Source organism: Lactuca serriola, chromosome 6, assembly GCF_051521515.1.
Source record: "Lactuca serriola cultivar US96UC23 chromosome 6, Lser_US96UC23_V15, whole genome shotgun sequence".
In the NCBI taxonomy this organism is placed as follows: Eukaryota; Viridiplantae; Streptophyta; class Magnoliopsida; order Asterales; family Asteraceae; genus Lactuca; species Lactuca serriola.
Window position 1 is genome coordinate 193,773,228 of NC_136413.1, and position 25,295 is coordinate 193,798,522.

The 25,295-nt window shown below is 38.4% G+C and overlaps 3 protein-coding genes across 3 annotated transcripts; 2 read left to right on the forward strand and 1 right to left on the reverse strand.

The window, feature by feature from the left end:
* Window positions 1–746: 746 nt before the first annotated feature.
* Window positions 747–4,101, forward strand: LOC145057693 (transmembrane 9 superfamily member 11-like). The gene is made up of 3 exons (XM_079005570.1): window positions 747–898; window positions 1,242–2,478; window positions 3,229–4,101. The coding sequence occupies exons 2-3, from the start codon at window positions 1,296–1,298 to the stop codon at window positions 4,020–4,022; spliced, it is 1,977 nt and encodes a 658-aa protein (XP_078861696.1). The 5' UTR covers window positions 747–898; window positions 1,242–1,295; the 3' UTR covers window positions 4,023–4,101.
* Window positions 4,102–4,253: 152 nt separating this feature from the next.
* On the forward strand, window positions 4,254–7,887 carry LOC145060524 (uncharacterized). Its single transcript, XM_079008173.1, has 2 exons — window positions 4,254–4,287; window positions 6,692–7,887. Exons 1-2 carry the CDS (start codon window positions 4,254–4,256, stop codon window positions 7,885–7,887), a joined length of 1,230 nt encoding a protein of 409 aa, XP_078864299.1.
* Window positions 7,888–11,542: 3,655 nt separating this feature from the next.
* LOC145060525 (uncharacterized) lies at window positions 11,543–12,388 on the reverse strand. The gene is made up of 3 exons (XM_079008175.1): window positions 12,287–12,388; window positions 12,128–12,241; window positions 11,543–12,043 (listed from the first exon to the last, which is right to left on the reverse strand). Exons 1-3 carry the CDS (start codon window positions 12,386–12,388, stop codon window positions 11,543–11,545), a joined length of 717 nt encoding a protein of 238 aa, XP_078864301.1.
* Between the last annotated feature and the right edge of the window lie 12,907 nt (window positions 12,389–25,295).

Below are 25,295 nucleotides of genomic sequence, written 5' to 3' on the forward strand. Positions count from 1 at the left end.
CGACGTAGGCGTATGTGGTAGTTTATTTTATTTATGGTTGAAATTTTTAGTTTTTTAATGTTTTTTTTTATTTTTTTATTTTGAAGTAATGTAATTTTTATTTTTATTGATTGTTTTTTTTTCAATTAATGTAGTTTTTATTTAATGTAACTTGGTCTTTTAATTTAATAGAAAACTAGTATTAAAAAATGATTTTATTGTATTTTTGAATTAAATTTAAATAAAAATATAAAGTGGAATGGTGTGTTAGTGGTAGGTAACTTATGTTAGTGGTAGGGGAATGTGGTGCTGATTGACATCCACCTCATATACGATATGTGGTGGGTATAACGGATAATCTTAGAAGTTAGAACGCATAAACACGTTGTGAATGTATAACCCCAATAAAAAGAATTGTTATTAATTTAAAATATATCTTAATGATTTATTAATTATATATTAAATTATTATATTTGTATTTATATCTTATTTCTGTATATTTATATTTATTAGTTATATATAATAGTATTTCATTTTTGAAATAGTATTTCTATTATATCATGAAAATAATTACAAAAGGTTATATGACAAAATTACAAAGTTAAAAGCGTAGTGACATTTGCAGAGGGGTGTGGATGTCTATTGGGTTGTTAATCAAACATATTATTCAATTGAATATTGTTTTTTTTATAACCAATAGTATTTAATTATGTTTCTTTCCCGTTATTTCATCTTTGAATGAACATGCATTGAGGTATGCGATATAACAACTTATGCCACACTTCATGGATTCTCTCAAAAGCATGAACATGTGAGCAAAGAGAATAGTAATGCAAAGATATAAATACCACTCTCACCCTTCCATTTGTAAATCCCCCCATGCTTTCAGGGTTCAAAGACCTCAACTCCTTTCTATAAGGTCAGCTCTTTCTGCTTTGATTCACCTTTACTCATTTCTTCTTTTTGTAAATTGCAATTAGGTTAGATTCAGATTGCATATGAAAGTAATTACTGAACCTGTTCCCGATATATTCAAGATTTTTGTTTCGATTACATTTTTAACAGTTGAAATAGTAAATCTGAGTTCATGTTTCTCAGTGAGATCGGGTTAGATTCACATTGCATACAAAGTAAATACTGGAGGGTTTTCATAAATTCAAGATTACCCTTTCGATTTCATTTTTGATTCTTGCAATTATAAACCTGATTTCATGATTACCCAACCGAAATAGCTGGCTGAAGTCGTGATCTTTTTACTACAGGTTAGATCCAAATTTCATCTGGATACATTAAAAAGATTCGTTTGGTGATTCTTTATGGGGTTTTCTATCATATTCAAGCTTATTATTTTGGTTTTGATTTCATGTTGGGTTCTTGAAATCGTTGATGGTTATTATCTTCCTGGCAGTTTCCCCAATAGATATTACGTGGGTGATCAATTATCCGTCAAAGTTAACTCCTTAACCTCCATAGATACAGAAATACCATATGGGTATTACACTTTGCCTTTCTGTAAACCTTCTGAAGGCATTAAAGATAGTGCTGAAAACTTAGGTGAACTTCTAATGGGAGATCGAATCGAAAACTCCCCATATCGGTTTAACATGTTCAAAAACGAATCCGAAATCTTTTTATGCAAAACAAATCCATTATCAAGCAACGAATTCAAGATGTTGAAAAAACGAATTGATGAAATGTATCAAGTCAACCTAAATCTCGATAACCTTCCCGCCATTCGATACATGGAAAAAGATGGATTCTTTCTTAGATGGAACGGTTTTCCAGTTGGCGCTAAAGTTCAAGATTCTTACTATGCATTTAATCATTTAAAGTTTACAATATTTGTTCATAGATATGAACACAATAATGTTGCCGGTGTGATCGGTACCACTAATGGGGATGAGCTGATCACACTGGCAAATGAAACCACCACCAGCGAAGGTTACGTGGTGGTAGGTTTCGAAGTTGTCCCATGCAGTGTGAACCACGATGAAAAATTACTAAAGAACATTAAACCTTATAGTAAATACCCGTCACGGATAAAATGTGATCCACTTTCCGTGGGAATGAATGTGATGGAGGGTAAACCCGTAATTTACACGTATGATGTTTCGTTTGTGATGAGTGATATAAAGTGGGTTTCGAGATGGGATACTTATTTAAAAATGGAAGGTGCAAAAGTTCATTGGTTTTCGATTTTGAACTCGTTAATGGTGATAACATTTCTTGCGGGTATTGTTCTTGTAATTTTTTTGAGGACGATTCGTAGAGATTTAGCACATTATGAGGAGTTGGATAAAGAAGCTCAGGCTCATATGAATGAGGAGTTGTCGGGGTGGAAACTTGTTGTTTCTGATGTTTTTCGGTCCCCGAACAACCCGGAGTTTCTTTGTATTATGGTGGCGGATGGATGTCGGATTCTCGCAATGGCGATTGCTTTGATCTTTTTTGCGGCTCTTGGGTTTATGTCTCCAGCTTCACGTGGAACCCTAATCAACGGTATACATTTGGATTTCCTTTCTAACGTAATTATTATATTATTGAACTCTACTAACTTGTTTTATAACATAAATGTTACTTAAATAAATAGTAACAATATATAAACTAAATAGTTTTAATATGTAAATATATAAATACAATAAATTGTGTATGTTAACTAATGGCCCTATATGTGTCAACACTTGCTAAATCTTGCAAGGACTATGTGATTTGTTTCAAGTTGGTTTTGAAAGACTATTTGCTACTATGTTTGATACCCGATCTCAAAGTTTTTAATGGAAAATAAAAGATCTAAATCGTAGGCGGGTCTAGTATATTATATATATCTCGGGGTAGCTCGGGATGCCCCTAAAAAAAATTGTGTAATTTTTTTTTCGAATTTTTTTTCTTATTGTATATTATGCGAATTTTTTTGTCGGGATACCCCTTTACTTTGACCATGACTCCGCCACCAATCTAAATACAAGATTAAGGTGTCAGTTTTTATCTTATTAAGTCATCCAAAGTACAATCTACACTTACAACATGATACTTTTAATTTATTTTCTTATAAACACCTTACACACTAAAAAATTACCCAATCATGATGTAGTTAGATGACATTGCAATATTCATGTAGACATTATTAAGGTACCGTATTGTAACAAACAAACGAAAGTACGATACTATTATAAAAATATCAATGAAAACATTTTACTACTTCTTGCATTTAACTCGATCTGACTATAACTAAATTACTAATATTTGCAGGAATGCTCGTGTTCTATGTGTTATTAGGCTTTTTAGCCGGTTACATAGCAGTTTGGCTATGGCGAACACTCTCGATTGGTGAACGACAAGGATGGTTTTCCGTTTCATTACGTGTCGCATGTTATTTCCCTGGTCTCTCATTCCTAATCCTAACCCTAATTAACTCACTCTTGTGGGGAAGTGATAGCACTGGTGCGATCCCATTCACAACTTTTCTTGTTCTAATCTTACTTTGGTTCGGGATCTCAGTTCCCTTAACTTTAATCGGTGGGTTCGTGGCCACAAAGGCTCCATACCTGGAGTACCCTGTTCGAACCAATCAGATCCCACGGGAGGTCCCGGCCCAGAGGTTCCCATCTTGGATTTTGGTACTTGGGGCCGGGACCCTTCCTTTTGGGACCCTTTTTATCGAGCTTTTTTTCATCATGTCTAGCATTTGGCTTGGGAGGGTTTATTATGTTTTTGGTTTTCTTTTTGTGGTTTTGATATTATTAGTGATGGTTTGTGCGGAGGTGTCGCTAGTGGTTACTTATATGCATCTTTGTGTGGAGGATTGGAGGTGGTGGTGGAAGTCGTTTTTTGCATCAGGAACGGTGGCGTTTTATATATTTTTGTATTCGATTAATTACCTTGTGTTTGATTTGAAGAGTTTGAGTGGGCCTGTGTCGGCGATGCTTTATTTGGGATATTCTTTGTTTATGGTGATTGCAGTGATGCTTGCGACAGGTGCGGTTGGGTTCTTAACGTCATTTTTCTTTGTTCATCGGCTTTTTTCTTCTGTTAAGATAGATTAATTAATGTGTTGATTTTGGTTTTTGTAGCTAACTGTTTATTTTTAACATAATAACAATTACAAAATGTGTTTTTATAACACGTATTGATGTACGTATAATTGTATATGTATGTACTTATGGTTGTGGTGATCCAGCCATTGACCATAAAATCAAGTTAATAATATATATTAAAGAAAGTAACCTTATAATTATATGTGATCAAATGGGTGTGTCAAATATTGATTTGGATAAATGTTCGAACAAATTAGATTAGAGTTAAAACAAGGTAATATTTGTTATATAATTTAGTAAAACATAGAAATCTAAAAATAAGCACAAATCTATATATTACATGACATTGAATCTTCAAATTTTGGGTACTAGATTTTTAGATTTTTGATATCTTAATATTCAAACTTTTGGTTATGAAATTGAAACACCAAAATCTAAAACAATTTTTATTTGTGTAATTCTCGGGCATTGGTTTACAAATGGAGATGTGAAGAGAGTAAGTTATTTTATTTAATTTGTTAAAAGTTTGTTATAATAGTTATTTAAAATGCGTTTTTGGATCTTAGACTACTCACATTCACAACCAAAACCAACCCAACTATCAATTAAAAAAATAATTTATCTCTCTTCTACCTACACAGTCAAACTAAACCAACTTTTCACACCCATTAACAACCCAACCAAAACCAAACTTTTATATTATTTATAATTATTTTTTATTATATTATAAAATCTAAATATTATACCTTTTTAAAATTATAACCCAAATTTTTCTACTGTTTTTAAGACTATATAGACAACTCAAAAAAATTCAAAAAAGAATTCTTAACATATATCAATATTGGTCTTTATTTGTAGACAAAATTATTTTACGTATTGTAGTGTGTTTTGTTTATTTTTTTTAGTAAAAATAAAATTAAACTAATTACAATATAATGCTTAAAGTGCTACAGAGTTATAACAAATAAATAAATAAAAAAAGAAATCAAATTGACAACTAAGGTTTGGTGGAGCAACTAGTCGTTGGTTTTAAAGGATTTTTTAATTTTTTTTAATTGAAATATGGCAACCAACCAAGCATTTGGTTGCCAACGGGAATGGTCTTATAGTGAAAAAGATGTTATTTGCTTTCAGGTTTATGTGAGTAAAAATGGGGAAGAGCTTATTGGCCGAGTTGCTTACATTCTCTATACAAATGTATAAATATTGACATAGTGGCATTTGTTTTGAATATAAATCGCAGAGCGAGTTTGGATTACAATATTAGCAATGATTTGGTTTGGTGGGTGATCTCGTGTCCAAACCTACAACCAAAGGATTTAATGAATTGTAGTTGTTGTTAAGACAACATCTTTAATTGATTCATGTTGTTCCCACTCGATATTTTGAATTTGAGAATCATTTTCCTCTAAATGTGAGAGCATTATTGTTGAGTTATGAGGATTTAAAGAGTACAAACTTATAATTCAATGTATCCTTTTAAGTATCCTTTGATATTTAATTATATATATATATATATATATATATATATATATATATATATATATATATATATGTGTGTGTGTGTGTGTGTGTGCTTGTGTTTGTTATGATTTGTGCAGGAGGATATATTGTGAACAATTTGTATAACTATTGGGCTGATTTGATACTATGGTAAAGATGTGTACACGCGGGTTATACTTGACCCGTATTGCTGATTAGGACCCAATTTTGACTTGTCAAAGATATATAAAGGATATTTGTAAGGATAAAGTCAGATAGATATTTTTTGTACGCATACCTTCGTCTTTCTCTCATATTTAGGGTTCATAGTGTTCTTCTGTTTCTTAATCATTCCTTCACAGAGTGTATAGATTAGTTAAGTGATCTGTAGTGAGGTTGATTTGTAGAGAGTTGAGAGTTGATGTAGTGAGGTTTTGATTTGTAAGTAAACGTGAAAACCTTCTGGTTCTTAATAAAATAAGAGTTTTTGATGTTGTATGTTTTATGTTTGAGTTTCTTTGATGGTATCAGAGCCAGTTACGGGGGTTTTTTGTGATCAGTTCTTGTCTAGATTGTTTAGGTTTTCTCATCTAGGTCAAGTTAGGGTTTTAGTCTATTTTCGTAGATCAGGTCTGAGGTTTAGACCTTGCATCTAGATCTGTTTCTGATCTTTTTTTTTCCTTTTCTTCCTGGTTTTTTTAGATCTGTAATCAGATCTATTATCAGAACTACGGTTTCTTTCTAGATCCGTTGTGGATCTTGTAGATAATTGGTTCATCAATCCGGTTGTTCTCTTGTCACTTCTTAAGAGTAAACGCTTGTGATAGTAGTAAATGTTAGGGTTATCTTTGTAGTAATCCTAACGGCCAACGCTATCACATCGGTCAACGTTAAGATTGTGCAAACAAGGTTCTAAATTCGGGTTGGTTCTGGCATTTGAATGCCCATCTACGATTTTCAGCGGTGATTTGTTTTAAAGAATTCATCAGAACTACTTTGTTGCTTGTTGAGCGTATTAACTGTAGACCACTATAAGTTTCGCACACTGTCTTGTTTTTTGTAATATTGATAGATTAGTTAACCTCTGATCATCTGGCTTGTCTAGTTTGTAGGAACTATTGTGAAGTTGTTTTTTACTTCAGTGTCGGCTTTCTGATTATCTGTTTTTCTTTGATTGGTTATTGTTGTAATCATAGCTGATACACCACCTGAATCATCTGGTAAACATGATGTTGTTGATTTTGATGATCCACTTTATTTGCATCCTTCAGATCATTCTGTGACAACTATTATTAGTTTTAAACTACTTGGTACTGAGAATTTTAGAGTTTGGAAAAGTTCTATGACTAGAGCTCTTAAGGCCAGAAATAAACAAGGGTTTATTGAAGGAACTGAATTGAAAGGTAATAAAGATATGGTAAAATCTTTAAAATGGGACAGGGTTAATGCTATTGTATGTTCTTGGATACTTAACTCTCTTTCTGAATCTATCTATATTGGCCATGCTTGTTCTGAGTATGCTCTGGATGTTTGGAATAAACTTTGTGAAACTTATTATAAAGCTGATGGTTCTGTGGTTTTTAATACACATCAACAAATTAATAGTCTTACTCAAGGTAGTTTGTCAGTGTCAGATTATTTTAATAAGTTAGATGGTCTATGGAAAGAATTTGATGGGTTAACTAAGTGTCTTGATTGCACTTGTGAAGCTGCTACTCATAATAAAAGTCATTCAAAACTTATGAAACTTATGCAGTTTCTCAGTGGTCTCGATGACTCTTTTAACCAGGTCAAAAGTCACATTCTTTTAATGGAACCATTGCCTGATGTTAAAACTGCTTTTTCAATTGTGTCTAGAGAAGTGTCTAATCAGAAACATGGGAATATTTATGTTTTGTCTAATAAAAGTCAAAGTTCTTCTGCTTTTGCTGGTAAAATTTTTGATAATAAAAAGTTTAAAGGTAGAAATCAGAACTTAGTCTGCAAAAATTGTGGAATTAAAGGTCATACAATTGAAAAATGTTATAAGCTGATTGGTTGTCCTAAGGATTTTAAACCCGGGTCTGAGTTTAATAAGTCATCTACTTCTACTATGTCTGGTACTGCTTCACTTGTTAGTGAAAGTAGTAATGTTACTGATAAGTCTGATCATTGTTATTTAACAAATGATCAATATACAAAGTTAGTGTCACTTATTCAAGAGAAAGAGTTGTCAGAAGGAGTACCTGCCAATGCCAATATGGTAGGTATGACTTGTAATAATGTTCTTTTTAATAAAAGGAAATGGATTGTTGATTCAGGGGTAAGTCAACATATGACTGCATCTGAATCACAACTTTTTGATGTGGTTGATGTTTCCAAACTTAATCTAAGAGTTGATCATCCTAATTAAAAGATCTAATTGAGAACTTTGTACTAATTTTTATTCATCAAGAATACGTGAATCAACATTTGAATACAAAGCAAACAAGATATATATACATCCTGAGATCCTGAAATCTAGTAAAGGATAATAAAGAAATACATAAAACAAACAGATAAATATAAAGCATTCTTTGATTATCCACACACTGGAATAATCTAGATTCCTTTACTCCCCCTCAAGTGGGAGCATGAAGATTTCGAATGCCCAACTTGACTGACAATAACTTCAAACGGTCTGAACCAAGCGGCTTAGTGAGCAAATCAGCCAATTGGTCTTGAGTGCTTATCTTGACAGGAACAATCTCTTTGGAAAAAACACGTTCTCGTACGAAATAGCAATCCATTTCGACATGCTTGGTGCGCTCATGAAACACCAGATTGTGAGCAATGTTGCGGGCTGACTCATTGTCACACAAAAGAGGTGTGGGTGCACGAAAATCAACATCAAATTCTGCTAACAACCAACGAGTCCAAAGAATTTCGCTCACAGTAGTAGCCATTGCACGATACTCAGCTTCAGCTGAGGATCGAGAAACAACTGAGTGTTTCTTGCATTTCCAAGAAATCGGTGCGCCACCCAACAGCAATATGTACCCTGTCCATGACCTTCGTGAAAAGGGACAACCCAACCAATTCGAATCACTATATGCTATCAGCTCAACATCCTCGGTCTTTGGGAGTAACACACCTTGTCCTAATGTAGTTTTGAGATAACGAAGCACTCGCATAGCGGCATTCCAATGACTTTGTCTAGGGTCTGAGACAAATTGCCTAAGAACATTCACGGAATAAGTAATGTCAGGTCTGGTTGCTTGAAGATATAAAAGTCTCCCGACGAGACGTCTATATACACTAGCATCAACCCTATCTTCATCTTCTCCCTTATCTAATTTTAAATTTTGTTCCATTGGAAACCAGCTGGGTCGACATCCAAGAACACCCGAATCTTCTAAGATGTCAATCGTATACTTTCGTTGACTTAGGACTAAACCTTCGTTTGTACGAGCCACTTCTATGCCCAGAAAATACTTCAAAGTTCCAAGATCCTTGATACTAAAACTCGCATCAAGTCTAGATTTAGTATCTTCTATCTTTTTCTTGTTGTTTCCAACAATTATTACATCATCCACATAAATAAGGGCTGCCACAAATGTGTTTCCATGCTTATAAATGAAGAGTGAATGATCAGCTTGAGACTGCAGAAATTCCAGACTTTGGAGAGTTGTAGTACATTTTTTATACCAATTTCTCGAGGCTTGTTTTAACCCGTATAGTGACTTTTTGAGCTTACAGACTCATGTTTCGTTGTCTTTTCTAAAACCTTGCGATATCTTCATGTAAATGTCTTCGTCCAAATCTCCATGCAAAAAGGCATTGTTAACATCCAACTGGTGTATGATCCAGCCACGTTTGACAGCTACGGTGTGTAGAACACGCACGGTTACAAGTTTAGCCACCGGGGCAAAGATGTCATGAAAATCCACACCTTCCATTTGGGTGTAACCCTTAGCAACAAGACGAGCCTTGTAGCGCTCTATCTCTCCATTTGGCTTGTACTTTATCTTATAAACCCACTTGGAATCTATAGCTCTTTTTCCGGAGGGCAAAGATGTAAGTTCCCAAGTGTTATTTTGTTCAAGAGCATGGATCTCCCTTTGCATGGCTTCTTTCCATCGATCATTTTTAATGGCCTGATGAAAGAACTTTGGCTCATCGTGAGTAGCGATGGCAGCTAAGAAGGACTTGTGGGCATTAGAAAAATTTTCATATGAGACATAATTAGTGAGGGGATGTACCGTGGAGGCGACTCGATTGATAGCGGGTTGTGGATGACTTATCGAAGGAGGCAGCTATATGTCATAATCTTTGAAGTGAGCTGGCTGAGATCGAGTTCAAGTCTCTCTGATGCTGTCAGTGTTGCTGATTTCTTCGTTCTCACGATTGTTGCTTTCCATAGGTTCGTTGTTTTCATCAATGACAGCATTATCTAGCTCAAGAGCATCATGCTGATCTTCAACTTCATCCCGAATACATTTGTCGACCGTGGAAGGATGTTGAACCGGAGTTGTGGTAACCTCCTTATCAGCGAAAATAAATAGATCTTCATCTTTTTCATTTGTCTCCTTACTCTCTTGTATTCGTTTCATTGGAAATTCATGTTCTAGAAATCTTACATCTCTTGAAACCACTACCCTCCTGTACTCCAAATCATAAATTTTGTAGCCCTTCGTCCCTTTGGATAACCAACAAAGATACCTGGTCTACCTCGCGGCTCAAACTTGTCTCCACTGGTTTCTGTGCTTCGGTAGTAGGCCAAACATCCAAATACACTCATGTGATCATAAGTGGGTGATTGATTAAAAATAACTTCATAGGGAGTCACTCCATTGAGCACTTTCGAGGGAAGCCTATTGATTACGTACGTAGCGGTCAAAATACATTCTCCCCAGAAGGCCTTGGGAAGATTTCCCTAGAAACGAAGAGCTCGTGTCGTCAAGCAAATGTCTATGCTTGCGTTCTACCACCCCATTTTGTTGGGGTGTATATGGACAAGAAGTTTCCAAGACAATTCCTTCTTGAGCATAAAAGCTCTGCATTTTATGAGAGACAAATTATCCCCCGTTGTCACACCTTATACGTTTGATCTCCTTTCCAAATTGTGTTTTGACCATCTTGTGAAAGTTTATGAGGTGTGTGCTAGCCTCGTGTTTATGTTTGAGAAGGAATGTCCATACAGATCGAATAAAATCGTCTACTATAGTAAAAAAATAAAAGGCCTTTGACAGGGATGAGGTTCTATATTTTCCCCACACATCACAATGTATAAGATCAAAACAATTTGTAGTCTTTATTTAACTAATAGGAAAAGGAAGCCTTGTGTGTTTAGCCTTAAAGCAAGCATCACACACTTCAGCTTGAGTACTTTTAGAAACATTTTTAACAAAGCCTAAACTAGAAATCTTCTTGGGTGATAGATGACCTAGCCTCTTGTGTGAAACCTCAGAGGTAGTAAAGAAAGCTTTCCTTTCCATTGCCCCCATTCGATATAGTCCTCCAATGCAATTACCCACACCAATCAAGTACCTCGTCACTAACTTCTTCATTACAAAGAAATCAAGAAAGAACTTTATAGCACAATGTAAGTTCTTGGCAAGCTAATTCACAGACAACAAATTATAATTGAAATTTGGAACATGCAGGACTCCATTAATTTTAAGGCCTCCTGGAAGGGTATGTTCACCCTCCCCCATAACAGGTATTTTGTCACCATTGGGAATGATGCCAGGTGCCTCCTTCATGTAAGTGATCTTGTTATCAAGAAGGTCACTCCTATGGGTGTTGTGATCGGTAGCACCCGAGTCAACAACCCATCCATCATGAGAATTTTCTCTACCTGCCAAGTTAGCTTTTGGAATTGTTTCATTAAGTGACTCCTCCTTGAAGTGTTCCACACAGAGGTGATATTGCTCATCTGTTAGCCCTGGTATAGGGCTAGGACCCATCTCCACGCAAGCTGCCTTCGGCTTGGGTTTATCCTTCTTCCCAGGCCACCAGTATGGATACCTTATCTTCTTGAAACACCCATCCTTGTTTTGACCGTCTTTCCCACAAAAGGTGCATTTTTATGGCTTGTCATTACTTTGCTTGAATGTCTTTGGAGCAGGCCTGCTAGCTGGTTGAGTTCCTTGCCCTCGTGTGTTCTTCTTCCCCATTAAATTCACTTGAAAAGTCGCTGCTTCACCACCAACTCTTCTTGAACCTCCAGAAATAGCTCGTTGTTGCTCATCCTCAGCCACTAGATGGTATATTGCCCCCAAGGATGGAGGGGGCTTCATAGCAAGTATTTGTGAGCGGATGATGGAAAAATCATCATCGAGTCCCATGAGAAACTCATAAATCATCTCCTTTTCCTTCAGTTCACTCAATCTTTTCCTCAATTCGCAGTCACATCTGTCACACGTGCAACGGGGCATGGGAAGAACAAGTTGCAATTCGTCCCACATAGCCTTTAGTTTAGTGTAGTAAGAAGAGACAGAAGATCCATCTTGTCTAATGGCATTCAACGACTGTTTCAGCTCATAGGCACGTGGTGATCCCTCCTTCTTGAATCTTTCTTCAAGGTCCTTCCAGATTTATGCTGAAGTATTGGCGTATCTAACATTGGTCCGAATATCCTTTTCCATGGATGTTGTCATCCATCCATTGACCATGGCATTAGCTCGCATCCAAGCCATGTATGTAGGTGCTATTGATTCCAGCTTCTTGACTGATCCGTCGATCAATCCCATTTTATTCTTTGCAAGCAGAAAATTAGTCATCTCCTACTTCTGTTCATTGAAATTATGTTCATTCAATATGTCGTTAACTTGCATCTGTTTCGGGTAGTCAGACGGGTGGATGTAGAAGGGTGAATTGGCATCGATGACATCTCCATCCTTCTTGCTTCCGTCTCCTTTCTCCCCCGTCATGATCGCTGTTAACCTATGACCTAATGGATCACAGGCTCTGATACCATAAAAGATCTAAGTGAGAACTTTGTACTAATTTTTATTCATCAAGAATACGTGAATCAACATTTGAATACAAAGCAAACAGGATATATATACATCCTGAGATCCTAAAATCTAGTAAAGGATAATAAAGAAATACATAAAACAAACAGATAAATATAAAGCATTATGTGATTATCCACACACTGGAATAATCTAGATTCCTTTATGGTTCAACTGCTAAGATAAATAAGATTGGAAATGTTAATCTTTCTGATTCTATTATGTTATCTGATGTCTTTGTTATTCCTGATTTCCATGTCAATCTGTTGTTTGTTCACAAAATTTGTAAGGAAAATAAGTGCAAGGTTGTTTTTGATGAGAATAACTGTTAAATTTAGGATTCACTGTCAATGGAGACTGTGAAGACCGGTAAAGAATTTGGAGGTCTTTATTACCTGGATAGTCAAGTGTTAGGTAGGTCAAATTCAGTAGTTAATAATCATAGATGTTCTGTATCAAAATTAACTTGGCATAATAGAATGGGACATACAGCTGATAAAGCTCTAAATGTTTTAAAACCTGTCTTAAATTTTGATGATGAGTCAGTTATACCGTGTGATGTTTGTCATAAGGCTAAACAAACTAGGGAACCCTTTCCTCTAAGTGAACAAAAGTCTTTTAGTTTAGGAGAACTTGTTCACTTACATGTTTGGGGTCCCTATAGGGTAGCTGCTATTGGTGGTTTTAGGTTTTTTCTTACAATTATAGACGATTTTACTAGAGCCACATGGGTTTATTTGATGAAGTCTAAAGAAGAGATGTTTAATTGTTTTCATGAGTTTGTTATGTTATTAGAAAATCAGTTTAATGTTAATCTAAAAATTATTAGATCTGATAATGGAACAGAGTTTGTTAATCTAAAAATGAAAAGTTTCTTGAATCTAAGGGTGTTATTCACTAGACTTCTTGTGTTCACACTCCTCAACAAAATGGAGTGGTGGAACGAAAGCATAGACACTTGTTAAATGTTGCTAGATCTTTATTGTTTCAAGCTGGGTTGCCTAAAAATTTTTGGGGTGATTCTATTTTGACTGCTGTTTTTTTAATAAATAGAACTCCATCTTATGTTCTAAATGGAAAAACTCCTTTTGAATTAGTATATAAGTATGTTCCTGTTTATGATAAAATTTGTGTGTTTGGTTGCTTAGCTTTTGCTACTAAGTTAAACATTACTGATAAATTTTCTGAACGATCCGAGAAATGTGTTCTTATTGGTTATTCTAATGTTAAAAGGGTTACAAATTGTTTAGTCTTGATAATGGTTCTTGTTTCTTTTCCAGGGATGTGAAATTTTATGAGACTGTTTTTCCTTTTAAGTTGGCTTCTAAATCAAATGAAGTTTCTCAATTTCTTGAAACAACTTCTTTGAATAATAAGGATCCATGGGATCCATTTTCCAATGATGAACTTTTATATTCTAAAATTTTTGATGTTAATCAAAATAGTGAAGCGTCTAATAGTAATAGGCAAGATGGTGATACAGTTGATAATCAACCTTTGAGTGCAACTGATCTAGGTATTGTCACACCCCCGAACCAGACGGCGGAAACGTCCGGGGGCTGTCGTGACTCAATTGAATACCATAACATTGAATATATATGAAACATAACAACATTCGTCACCATTCATCAACATAGTACAACCAGTAGTGTTTACATATCATACATTGTTTAAACATTACATTTCCCAAAAATTAATTTGTTCAATCCATACAAAAATAAACTGCAACCGTCACTGAATATGATTTCCCTTGATTCACTGGTTCCCTGAGAATACAAGTATTTTGAAAAACGTCAACATATGAAATGTTGGTGAGTTCATAAGTAGTGTTTGAAATCGAATGTTTGTATTGTTTGAAAAACCACCAGAAAATCCGATATTTACTGAAAAGATAAGCTTTTGAAGACATTTGTGAAGATCCATAGGTATGCTTGTTTGTTTCTACACTTGTAAAAAAAATGTTCATTGAAAATGTATGCATTTCAAATTTGTAAGTATTGAAAACCCTAGGAAAACCCGATGTTCTCCTAGTTCCTTGAATTACGTGATGTTACATTGAAACCATTGCATAGCGTATAGTGTCAGTCCCAGGAGACGTTGGAAGGTTCTCGAGCAGGATTATTTACTACAAACCCGCGTTACACAAACGCCCAGTTTATAGTTATACTAACGACTCCGAAGGCGTCGTCAGTACTAATCGCATTATCCAATCGCCCTGACTAGGTGTAGTCCCACATCCGAAGAGAAAGAGGTCACGAAGACCCCGGTAACTCCATTAGCCGGTTGGGGATAAAATGTACGAGGGGTCCCCGACCCGCCTCGCATGAAATGTAGACTTTACTAGCAATACCAAAGGACCCTTGGGGACCAGTAGTATACAAGCCATTGAAAGTCCATTTACGTTGTGTCGGATCGGTAAAACCCAACACTCCGTAAAAAAAATGTCTTCGGGCCTTAAGATCAGGTCATTGGGCTAGCTAGGCTCAACGAACAAGATTTTACACTTGTGGGGCCCAAAGATGGTGCGTAGACGTCTGTGCACACTCGCATGTATATGTATTACCAAACGTTACTTGTATGAATCGTAGTGTCGTAGTGTTAGTAGTTGTAGAATTCTATTGGCTCGAGACCGAGCCAATTCGTTTAACAACGATTTTTGGTATTGTAATGTATTGTATTTCGTCGATAGTCGCGGTGCCATTATTTAATCAAATTGTGTATATTGAACTAGCCTTGAAATATTCCTGTTTTCAGCCCCTCATTATTTGTAAAATTTACATTTTCAACCCTTTTTATTAAATACTTCCCGGTTTGGCCCTTAAACTATTTTTCTTGACATTTTAACACCAAAAATTATTGAAATTAATATTTTTCAACATATTTTTCATAAAAACAGTTTAAGTCCTTGAAAATGCAGTTTTCTCGGTTTTAATCCCTTCTTTTCGCAACTTTGACAATTTTGGCCCAAATTGGAAAATTTTTGCAACTTTGGTCCTTTTTAAATTTAAAAAGCATTTTAAACCTTTGAAAAGGATTTGGAACACTTATAGTCCACTGTTTTACAGAAAGTTACAGTTTTGGCCCTCCAAAACAGAAAAATTCGCATAATGGGCCTTATTGGGCCGAAATTTTCATTTTTAGCCCATTAAGCTTGGAATTTATGTTTTTAATCCCCTAAATGAGTATATTTCCAGAAATTTATTTATGGAAACTGTTTTGGCACACTTCATCCATCAGAATCTGTGAAATGTCAATTTGGGCCCTTATTTTTGCATTTTTCACATTTTAGGCCCAAAATTTGTGTTTTTAACCCAAAGAAAATTATTACTAAACCACTTAGCCATTTTTCTTGAAGCACTTTGTGTTTAGAAATATATTTGAAGCTAAAATCATTTAACACAAGATATATCTCGGTTTTGATGGGTTTTAAGGCTAGATCCAACATAAAAACACATAAAAGCATACATATAAGCATGGAAATCATACAAGGCATACAAAACACATATAGATCTACACTTTCACTTGTATTCCCCCCCCCCCCCACAAAACTCATAAAAACAGAAAATAGGGGGTATGAAGCTCACCTTGGGGTGTTGATTCGGTTTTTGAAGAAAGATTGGAAGAAATGAAGTGATTTTTGGCCTTTGCACTCCTTGATGAACTTTTCGAGATTATGGGGGTTTCTAGAGTGCAAGATCATGATTTTTGCATGGATTAGGAAGAGATGTTTGATAAATAAGGAATACAAATCATAGATCCAAGCAAAACTTTACCTTAGATGTTGATTTTTGTGGAAGAACCTTCTTGAATGCTTCCTAATTTTCGAGATTTTGGATGGAGGGGGAGAGATGTTCTTGAGTGATCTAGAGAGTGTTTGAGAGATTTTTGGTGGGTGTATGTGTGTATGGCCGAGAGTGAGAGAGGAGAGAAGGGAGAAGTGATTTTGAAGTGATGTGCATGGAGGAATGGGAAATATTGCATGGATATCCTTTGGATAATAATGAGGTGGCATGCATTAAGTCAACTCTCCCTTATCTTCTTGGGTTTGGGCCTTTGGGCCGAGAATGTGAAGGAAAAAAAAGATTTTTGGGCCTTTTGTCCCTTAAGCCCAATGTTTGAGTTAGTTAGAGTGTGTTTTATGCTTAAAATAATGTAGTATGATTTTTATATTTTTATTGGACTAGTTTAGGTTATTCATGGCTCAAAGTCTTCAATTCATTTCATTATAGGCCCAACATGACCTAAAATGTTAAAATAAATAAGTGTGGGTCCAATTAGAGCCCAATTAGGGTTCTAAGCCCATGATAGTCCAATTGGAAGCTTATTGGTCCATTGGGATCCAATAAGGAAGTTCTAGTCTAAAATAGACTTAACAAGAGCTTCTAGGGTCTCCAATTGTTTGATGACTATTTGTAGTGCTTGCATGATGTATTTGATTGAAGTTTTTGATTCACATTAACTTGAATATATAGATTACATGGCTCAAAATTTACAGTTGTGACATCATCCCCCCGTTAGAGGGAATTTCGTCCCGAAATTCTGTTTGAAAGCTAGATTTGAGAATGCTAGAATAGGTGAGGGTACTTTTGCTTCATTTGATCTTCGCGTTCCCACGTGAATTCTGGCCCACGCTTTGCGTTCCACCGTACCTTCACGATCGGGATGCGACTCTGCTTAGTACGCTTCACCTCCCTGTCCATGATTTCGATTGGCTCTTCGACGAACAGGAGATTCTCATTGATTTCGATTTCGTCAAGAGGAATGACAAGGGTTTCATCTGATAGGCACTTTTTCAGATTAGAAACATGAAACACGGGGTGTACACCGTTTAGCTCTGCGGGTAGTTGTAGTCTGTATGCTACTGGACCTATTCGGGCGACGATTTCGAAAGGTCCAATGTATCGCGGGTTCAGCTTTCCCCGTTTTCCGAAACGTATAACCCCTTTCCAGGGTGAGACCTTTAACAATACTCGATCACCGACTTGGAATTCTAAGGGCTTTCGCCGTTTATCAGCATAGCTCTTTTGCCGGTCACGCGATGCCTGTAATCGAGCTTTGATCTGGACAATCTTTTCTGTGGTCTCGCGAATGATTTCCGGTCCCGTTAATACCCTGTTTGACGTATGTGTTCTTGCTAGCTGGGTGTCACCTACTTCAGTCCAACATAACGGTGATCTACATTTACGCCCGTACAGTGCTTCGAAAGGGGCCACCTTAATGCTCGAATGATAACTATTGTTATATGAAAACTCGATCAACGGTAGGTGGGTATCCCAAGACTTTCCGAAGTCTATCACACATGCACGAAGCATGTCTTCAAGCGTCTGAATGGTTCGTTCGCTTTGACCGTCCGTTTGTGGGTGATACGCGGTGCTCATATCAAGATGAGTTCCCATGGCCTTGTGGAGCGACTGCCAAAAGCGTGACGTGAACCTACTGTCCCTATCCGAGATGATAGATTTTGGCACTCCATGAAGTCTTACAATCTCTCGTAGGTACAAACGCGTCAGTCTCTCCATCTTGAAGGACTCTTTGATCGGCAGAAAATGGGCAGATTTCGTCAGTCGGTCGATTATTACCCATATGGTGTCCAGACCGTCCGACGTCTTGGGCAGCTTGGTCACGAAGTCCATAGAAATCCCCTCCCATTTCCACTCAGGGATTGCCGGTTGCTGTAACAATCCGGAAGGTTTCTGGTATTCCACTTTTACTTTGGCACACGTAAGGCACTTACTAACATAAGTTGCGATTTCCGCCTTCATGTTAGGCCACCAATAGTGCTGCTTAATGTCCAAATACATCTTGTCCGAACCAGGGTGAATGGAGTATCGTGTCTTGTGGGCTTCCTTCATAACGATCTCCCTGAATCCTCCGATTTTTGGAACCCAAATACGGTTCATGAAGTAGTATACCCCATTCTCTTTGACTTCCAGGTTCTTCTCCATTCCGCGTAATGCCTCGCTAGTTCTATTTTCCGCTTTCATAGCCTCTGCCTGGACTGATGCAATTTGAGCGGTCAGATGAGACTGAATGGTTATCGAGTGCGTTTTCGTACGGCGGTTTGTGTACTCCTTCCGACTTAATGCGTCAGCTACCACGTTGGCCTTGCCTGGATGGTACTTGATCTCGCATTCGTAGTCGTTTAACAACTCCACCCATCTTCGTTGTCTCATGTTCAGCTCCTTCTGATTCGAGATGTGCTGGAGGCTTTTGTGGTCTGTGAAGATGGTGCACTTTGTACCGTACAGGTAGTGCCTCCAAATTTTTAGGGCGAAGACCACAGCTCCCAGTTCTAGGTCATGGGTTGTGTAATTTACTTCGTGCGTCTTTAGTTGACGGGACGCATATGCTATCACTCTTCCACGTTGCATGAGAACGCAACCTAAGCCTTGATTTGACGCGTCACAGTAAACTACAAAATCTTCCGTTCCTTCGGGTAGAGATAGTACAGGAGCGCTACAAAGAGCTTGCTTCAAGGCTCGAAACGCAATCTCTTGTCGGTCTGTCCACTTGAATGGCACACCCTTTTGCGTAAGTAAGGTAAGTGGCTTGGCGATTTTAGAGAAGTTTTGGATGAATCTCCTATAGTAGCCTGCTAGGCCTAAGAACTGACGAATTTCTGTGGGCGTAGTCGGAGTTGCCCATCCTTCCACAGCTTTGACCTTAGAGGGATCCACATGAATTCCATCTTGGCTAACTACGTGACCTAGAAAATTCACGCTCCGTAGCCAAAACTCACACTTAGAGAGTTTGGCGTAAAGCCTTTCCGATCGCAGCGTTTCTAGGACTTGTCGGAGATGTTGGCCATGCTCCTTTTTGCTTCGAGAATAGACGAGGATGTCATCGATAAACACAATGACGAAGTTGTCCAAGAACGGTCGACAGATTCGGTTCATTAGGTCCATAAATGCGGCGGGTGCATTTGTTAGACCGAAGGGCATTACGACGAATTCATAATGTCCATAGCGGGTTCGGAAAGCGGTTTTAGGAATATCTTCTTCTCGGACCTTGAGTTGATGGTATCCGGACCGTAGATCTATTTTAGAAAAATAGCTAGCTCCTTGGAGCTGGTCGAATAGATCATCGATTCGTGGGAGTGGGTAGCGGTTTTTAACAGTGAGTTTATTCAACTCTCTGTAATCGATGCACATTCTGAAAGATCCGTCCTTCTTCTTGACAAAGAGCACCGGAGCTCCCCATGGCGAGTAGCTAGGTCGGATAAATCCCTTGTCCAGAAGCTCACTGAGTTGGCTGGACAATTCCTGCATTTCAGCAGGTGCCAATCGATATGGTGATTTAGCGAGAGGAGTTGCTCCTGGGACGAGGTCGATTCGGAACTCAACCTGTCTCTCTGGGGGTACTCCTGGAAGATCTTCAGGAAACACGTCCGGGAATTCACACGCTACCGGAATGCCTTGGATGTTAATTTCTTCTTTGGCCTTGTCCACTATGTGGGCCAAGAACGCTAAGTTGTTCTTTCGCAGATGTTTTTGTGCTTTGATGCACGAGATAAGACGAAGATTCGTGCTAGGTTTGTCTCCGTAAATTACTAGGGTTTCGTGATTCGGGAGACGAAGGCGAACGGCCTTCTCGTGGCACAAAATCTCAGCATGGTGGGGGCTTAACCAATCCATGCCGATAATCACATCGAAACTCCTAATTGACACTGGCATCAGATCTATTCGTAAGACGTGTTGGTTAAGGGTTAGGGTACATCCAGTGTAGATTTCCCTAGTGGATTCGGTCTTCCCATTGGCCATTTCCACCGTATAGGTTTCATTTAGCTTTTGGGGTTGTTGTTTTAATAAATGTTTAAACTTCTCGCTTACGAAACTTCGCTCCGCTCCGGTATCAAATAAGATGCATGCATAAGTGTGGTTTAGGAGGAACGTACCGGTCACAACTGCGGGGTCCTGAACTGCATCACTCTGACCCATAGTCAGCATTCTTCCTGCTCCTCTGTTTCCTGAGTTGTTGTTGTTGTTAGGGCAGTCTCGACGGAAATGTCCCGTCCTTCCACACCCGAAACAGGTGTGGCTAGGCCCTGCGTTGTTGCCGCCGGCATTGGTGTTGTTGGTATTGCGGTGGTTGTTGTTGTTGTTCTGGTTGTTTCCCTGACTCTGGTTCTGAGAAGGATAAGTCCTGCAGAACCTTGCAGTGTGTCCCCTTCGGTTGCAACTGGTGCAATGGAACTCCCTACATTCTCCTTGGTGATGGAAACCGCACTTGTTGCATTTGGGATGATTACCGGAATAGGGTCTTGAAGTATTTGAAGCAGCTGAGGCTGGAGCATGTGATGTGACTGGTACCGGCGCAGTGACAGCGTGAACTGCCACCGTTTGCTGCTTTTTAGAGGTCTCGGGACCCTGGCGCCCCTTCCTCTTGTTGTTCCATCCTTTCTTACCATCACTCTCCTTCTTCTTCTCAGTCTCTACCGGTTTCTCGCCCTTTTTGTGGTTATGATCATACAGCCTCTTTGCCAATCTCTTCGCACTGTCAAAAGTTTCAGGGTTCGCAGCTATCACATTCCCTTGAATGGGGGATGTCAGTCCCCAAATGAATCGTTCAATCTTCTTTCCCTCTGATGTGATCATACCCGGGCACAACAGAGATAGTTCGCTGAATCTCGATATGTAAGCATCGATGTTCCCATTCTGCACCGTGAGATTCCATAGTTCCTGCTCCATCTTCTGTATTTCGCCTCGGGGGCAGTACTCAGCCGTCAACATCTCTTTCATCTCTGCCCAGGGAATAGAGTTGGCGACAGGGAGTGTCATAGCTTCCACATGACCATTCCACCAAGTGAGTGCTTGGTCCACAAAAGTGCAGGCCGCGAACTTCACTTTCATCTGCTCGGGGCACTCGCATATCTCGAATACCGACTCTACCTTCTCGATCCATCGCTTTAGGGCGATCACTCCTCCGGTACCGTTGAAAGTTCGGGGTTTAGCGTTCGCAAAATCCTTGTAGGTGCACGTTTTAGTGAGTCCTTGGTTCGTCCCGTTGTTCGAACTTCCGGATCCTTGCCCGTTACCTCCTCCGTTGTTCCCTCGGTGAAGTTGTGCCATAGCCGCTGTGACTGCAGCAGACACGGCTGCCTGGAAAGCAGTGGAGTCAACTTCCGGCGGGGTTGGTTCGGGATTTCCGCGAGTAGCTGGGCGAGGCATCTTTCTGTCATGAAACGGAAAGATGTTGAGTGTACGTGGTTTCCGTGAGGTGGCGACTCTACTAACTAGGTGTATGGTGCGAACCTAAACATTACTATCATCAAACATGCAATCATAATGTCTCAACACATAGCAACTGAGAATAATTTAGCAAAACACACAAAAGTTTATTAATATTATCCGCATTTAGTACAAGAAAATTTGCTCGTAGGAGCATACATAAGTAACACTAATCCGACAGCATAACGGCTCCATGAGTAGTGTAGTCACTTAAACATAGAGCCGGAGTACATAACATAGTTCCTAATAACCTACTATGATAAGTCTATCCCTATCCGCGTTGGGCTGCGTCAGGAGGTGGTGCCGAAGTCATATGCCGAAATGTTGTGCCAGTAGCTGCGCCATCTCTGCCATGTCTCCTATAACCTCATCCCTCTCATGCTCTGCTTGCACTGCCCGAGCCTCCATCGCATACAGCTGTTGTCGCAGTGCGGCGATCTCAGCTTCGAGGGAACGGTTCTCTCTTGGGGGGTTCGCTGGTGGGGCAGGGTGATCTGGTTGTGCCTCGTCCTCGCATGGCGGGATGGGGTCCTGGTCCCCGACCCGGCCGTCTTCGTCGTCATCGTCGAGCTCTCCAAATTCGTAGTCAGTGTCTACGTATTCGTCGGGTCCGACATCGTGTGCTTCGCCTGGATTCCCTCCTGGCTCATCCACAAGCATCCCGTGAGCTACTAAGGCCTGATGAAACTGAATACCCTGCTGCTCCTCCTCGGGCTCCTCCTCCTCCTCTAGCCACCCGTTGTTTCCCTGATTAGGGAAGTAGGGGTCTCCCGGGTGATGAAAGCCAGCCATGCTGTCTGCGCGAGTACGTAAATATGCTACATTATCCTAGGATGCTATGTATATCATACATACTAAGCAAACATTCTCCTTTTGGGTGATAAAAGGTATAGTGTTAGGTTCCCTGGCTATCCCGATCTCATCAAGACGTGTGTTAATTTTACCTTGGAGAGAATGTAGTTGATCAGGCTACATTCACTCCTTGGTATCACTAAGAACAGTCCCGAATTAACTGAGATACCAGTGTTATTGTGTTTGATTCAGCGTTGGATCTTTATTCCTAATGCAAGCAAGTGTGTTTTATTTACTTGTTCTGTTCAGAGTTATGTTAGTCCCTCTTTTTGGTTTATAGTTGCATATCAATGTATGGCTTGACATGCTAGTTCACTATAAACAAAGCTCTAATACCAACCTGTCACACCCCCGAACCAGACGGCGGAAACGTCCGGGGGCTGTCGTGACTCAATTGAATACCATAACATTGAATATATATGAAACATAACAACATTCGTCACCATTCATCAACATAGTACAACCAGTAGTGTTTACATATCATACATTGTTTAAACATTACATTTCCCAAAAATTAATTTGTTCAATCCATACAAAAATAAACTACAACCGTCACTGAATATGATTTCCCTTGATTCACTGGTTCCCTGAGAATACAAGTATTTTGAAAAACGTCAACATATGAAATGTTGGTGAGTTCATAAGTAGTGTTTGAAATCGAATGTTTGTATTGTTTGAAAAACCACCAGAAAATCCGATATTTTCTGAAAAGATAAGCTTTTGAAGACATTTGTGAAGATCCATAGGTATGCTTGTTTGTTTCTACACTTGTAAAAAAAATGTTCATTGAAAATGTATGCATTTCAAATTTGTAAGTATTGAAAACCCTAGGAAAACCCGATGTTCTCCTAGTTCCTTGAATTACGTGATGTTACATTGAAACCATTGCATAGCGTATAGTGTCAGTCCCAGGCGACGTTGGAAGGTTCTCGAGCAGGATTATTTACTACAAACCCGCGTTACACAAACGCCCAGTTTATAGTTATACTAACGACTCCGAAGGCGTCGTCAGTACTAATCGCGTTATCCAATCGCCCTAACTAGGTGTAGTCCCACATCCGAAGAGAAAGAGGTCACGAAGACCCCGGTAACTCCATTAGCCGGTTGGGGATAAAATGTACGAGGGGTCCCCGACCCGCCTCGCATGAAATGTAGACTTTACTAGCAATACCAAAGGACCCTTGGGGACCAGTAGTATACAAGCCATTGAAAGTCCATTTACGTTGTGTCGGATCGGTAAAACCCAACACTCCGTAAAAAAAATGTCTTCGGGCCTTAAGATCAGGTCATTGGGCTAGCTAGGCTCAACGAACAAGATTTTACACTTGTGGGGCCCAAAGATGGTGCGTAGACGTCTGTGCACACTCGCATGTATATGTATTACCAAACGTTACTTGTATGAATCGTAGTGTCGTAGTGTTAGTAGTTGTAGAATTCTATTGGCTCGAGACCGAGCCAATTCGTTTAACAACGATTTTTGGTATTGTAATGTATTGTATTTCGTCGATAGTCGCGGTGCCATTATTTAATCAAATTGTGTATATTGAACTAGCCTTGAAATATTCCTGTTTTCAGCCCCTCATTATTTGTAAAATTTACATTTTCAACCCTTTTTATTAAATACTTCCCGGTTTGGCCCTTAAACTATTTTTCTTGACATTTTAACACCAAAAATTATTGAAATTAATATTTTTCAACATATTTTTCATAAAAACAGTTTAAGTCCTTGAAAATGCAGTTTTCTCGGTTTTAATCCCTTCTTTTCGCAACTTTGACAATTTTGGCCCAAATTGGAAAATTTTTGCAACTTTGGTCCTTTTTAAATTTAAAAAGCATTTTAAACCTTTGAAAAGGATTTGGAACACTTATAGTCCACTGTTTTACAGAAAGTTACAGTTTTGGCCCTCCAAAACAGAAAAATTCGCATAATGGGCCTTATTGGGCCGAAATTTTCATTTTTAGCCCATTAAGCTTGGAATTTATGTTTTTAATCCCCTAAATGAGTATATTTCCAGAAATTTATTTATGGAAACTGTTTTGGCACACTTCATCCATCAGAATCTGTGAAATGTCAATTTGGGCCCTTATTTTTGCATTTTTCACATTTTAGGCCCAAAATTTGTGTTTTTAACCCAAAGAAAATTATTACTAAACCACTTAGCCATTTTTCTTGAAGCACTTTGTGTTTAGAAATATATTTGAAGCTAAAATCATTTAACACAAGATATATCTCGGTTTTGATGGGTTTTAAGGCTAGATCCAACATAAAAACACATAAAAGCATACATATAAGCATGGAAATCATACAAGGCATACAAAACACATATAGATCTACACTTTCACTTGTATTCCCCCCCCCCCCCCCACAAAACTCATAAAAACAGAAAATAGGGGGTATGAAGCTCACCTTGGGGTGTTGATTCGGTTTTTGAAGAAAGATTGGAAGAAATGAAGTGATTTTTGGCCTTTGCACTCCTTGATGAACTTTTCGAGATTATGGGGGTTTCTAGAGTGCAAGATCATGATTTTTGCATGGATTAGGAAGAGATGTTTGATAAATAAGGAATACAAATCATAGATCCAAGCAAAACTTTACCTTAGATGTTGATTTTTGTGGAAGAACCTTCTTGAATGCTTCCTAATTTTCGAGATTTTGGATGGAGGGGGAGAGATGTTCTTGAGTGATCTAGAGAGTGTTTGAGAGATTTTTGGTGGGTGTATGTGTGTATGGCCGAGAGTGAGAG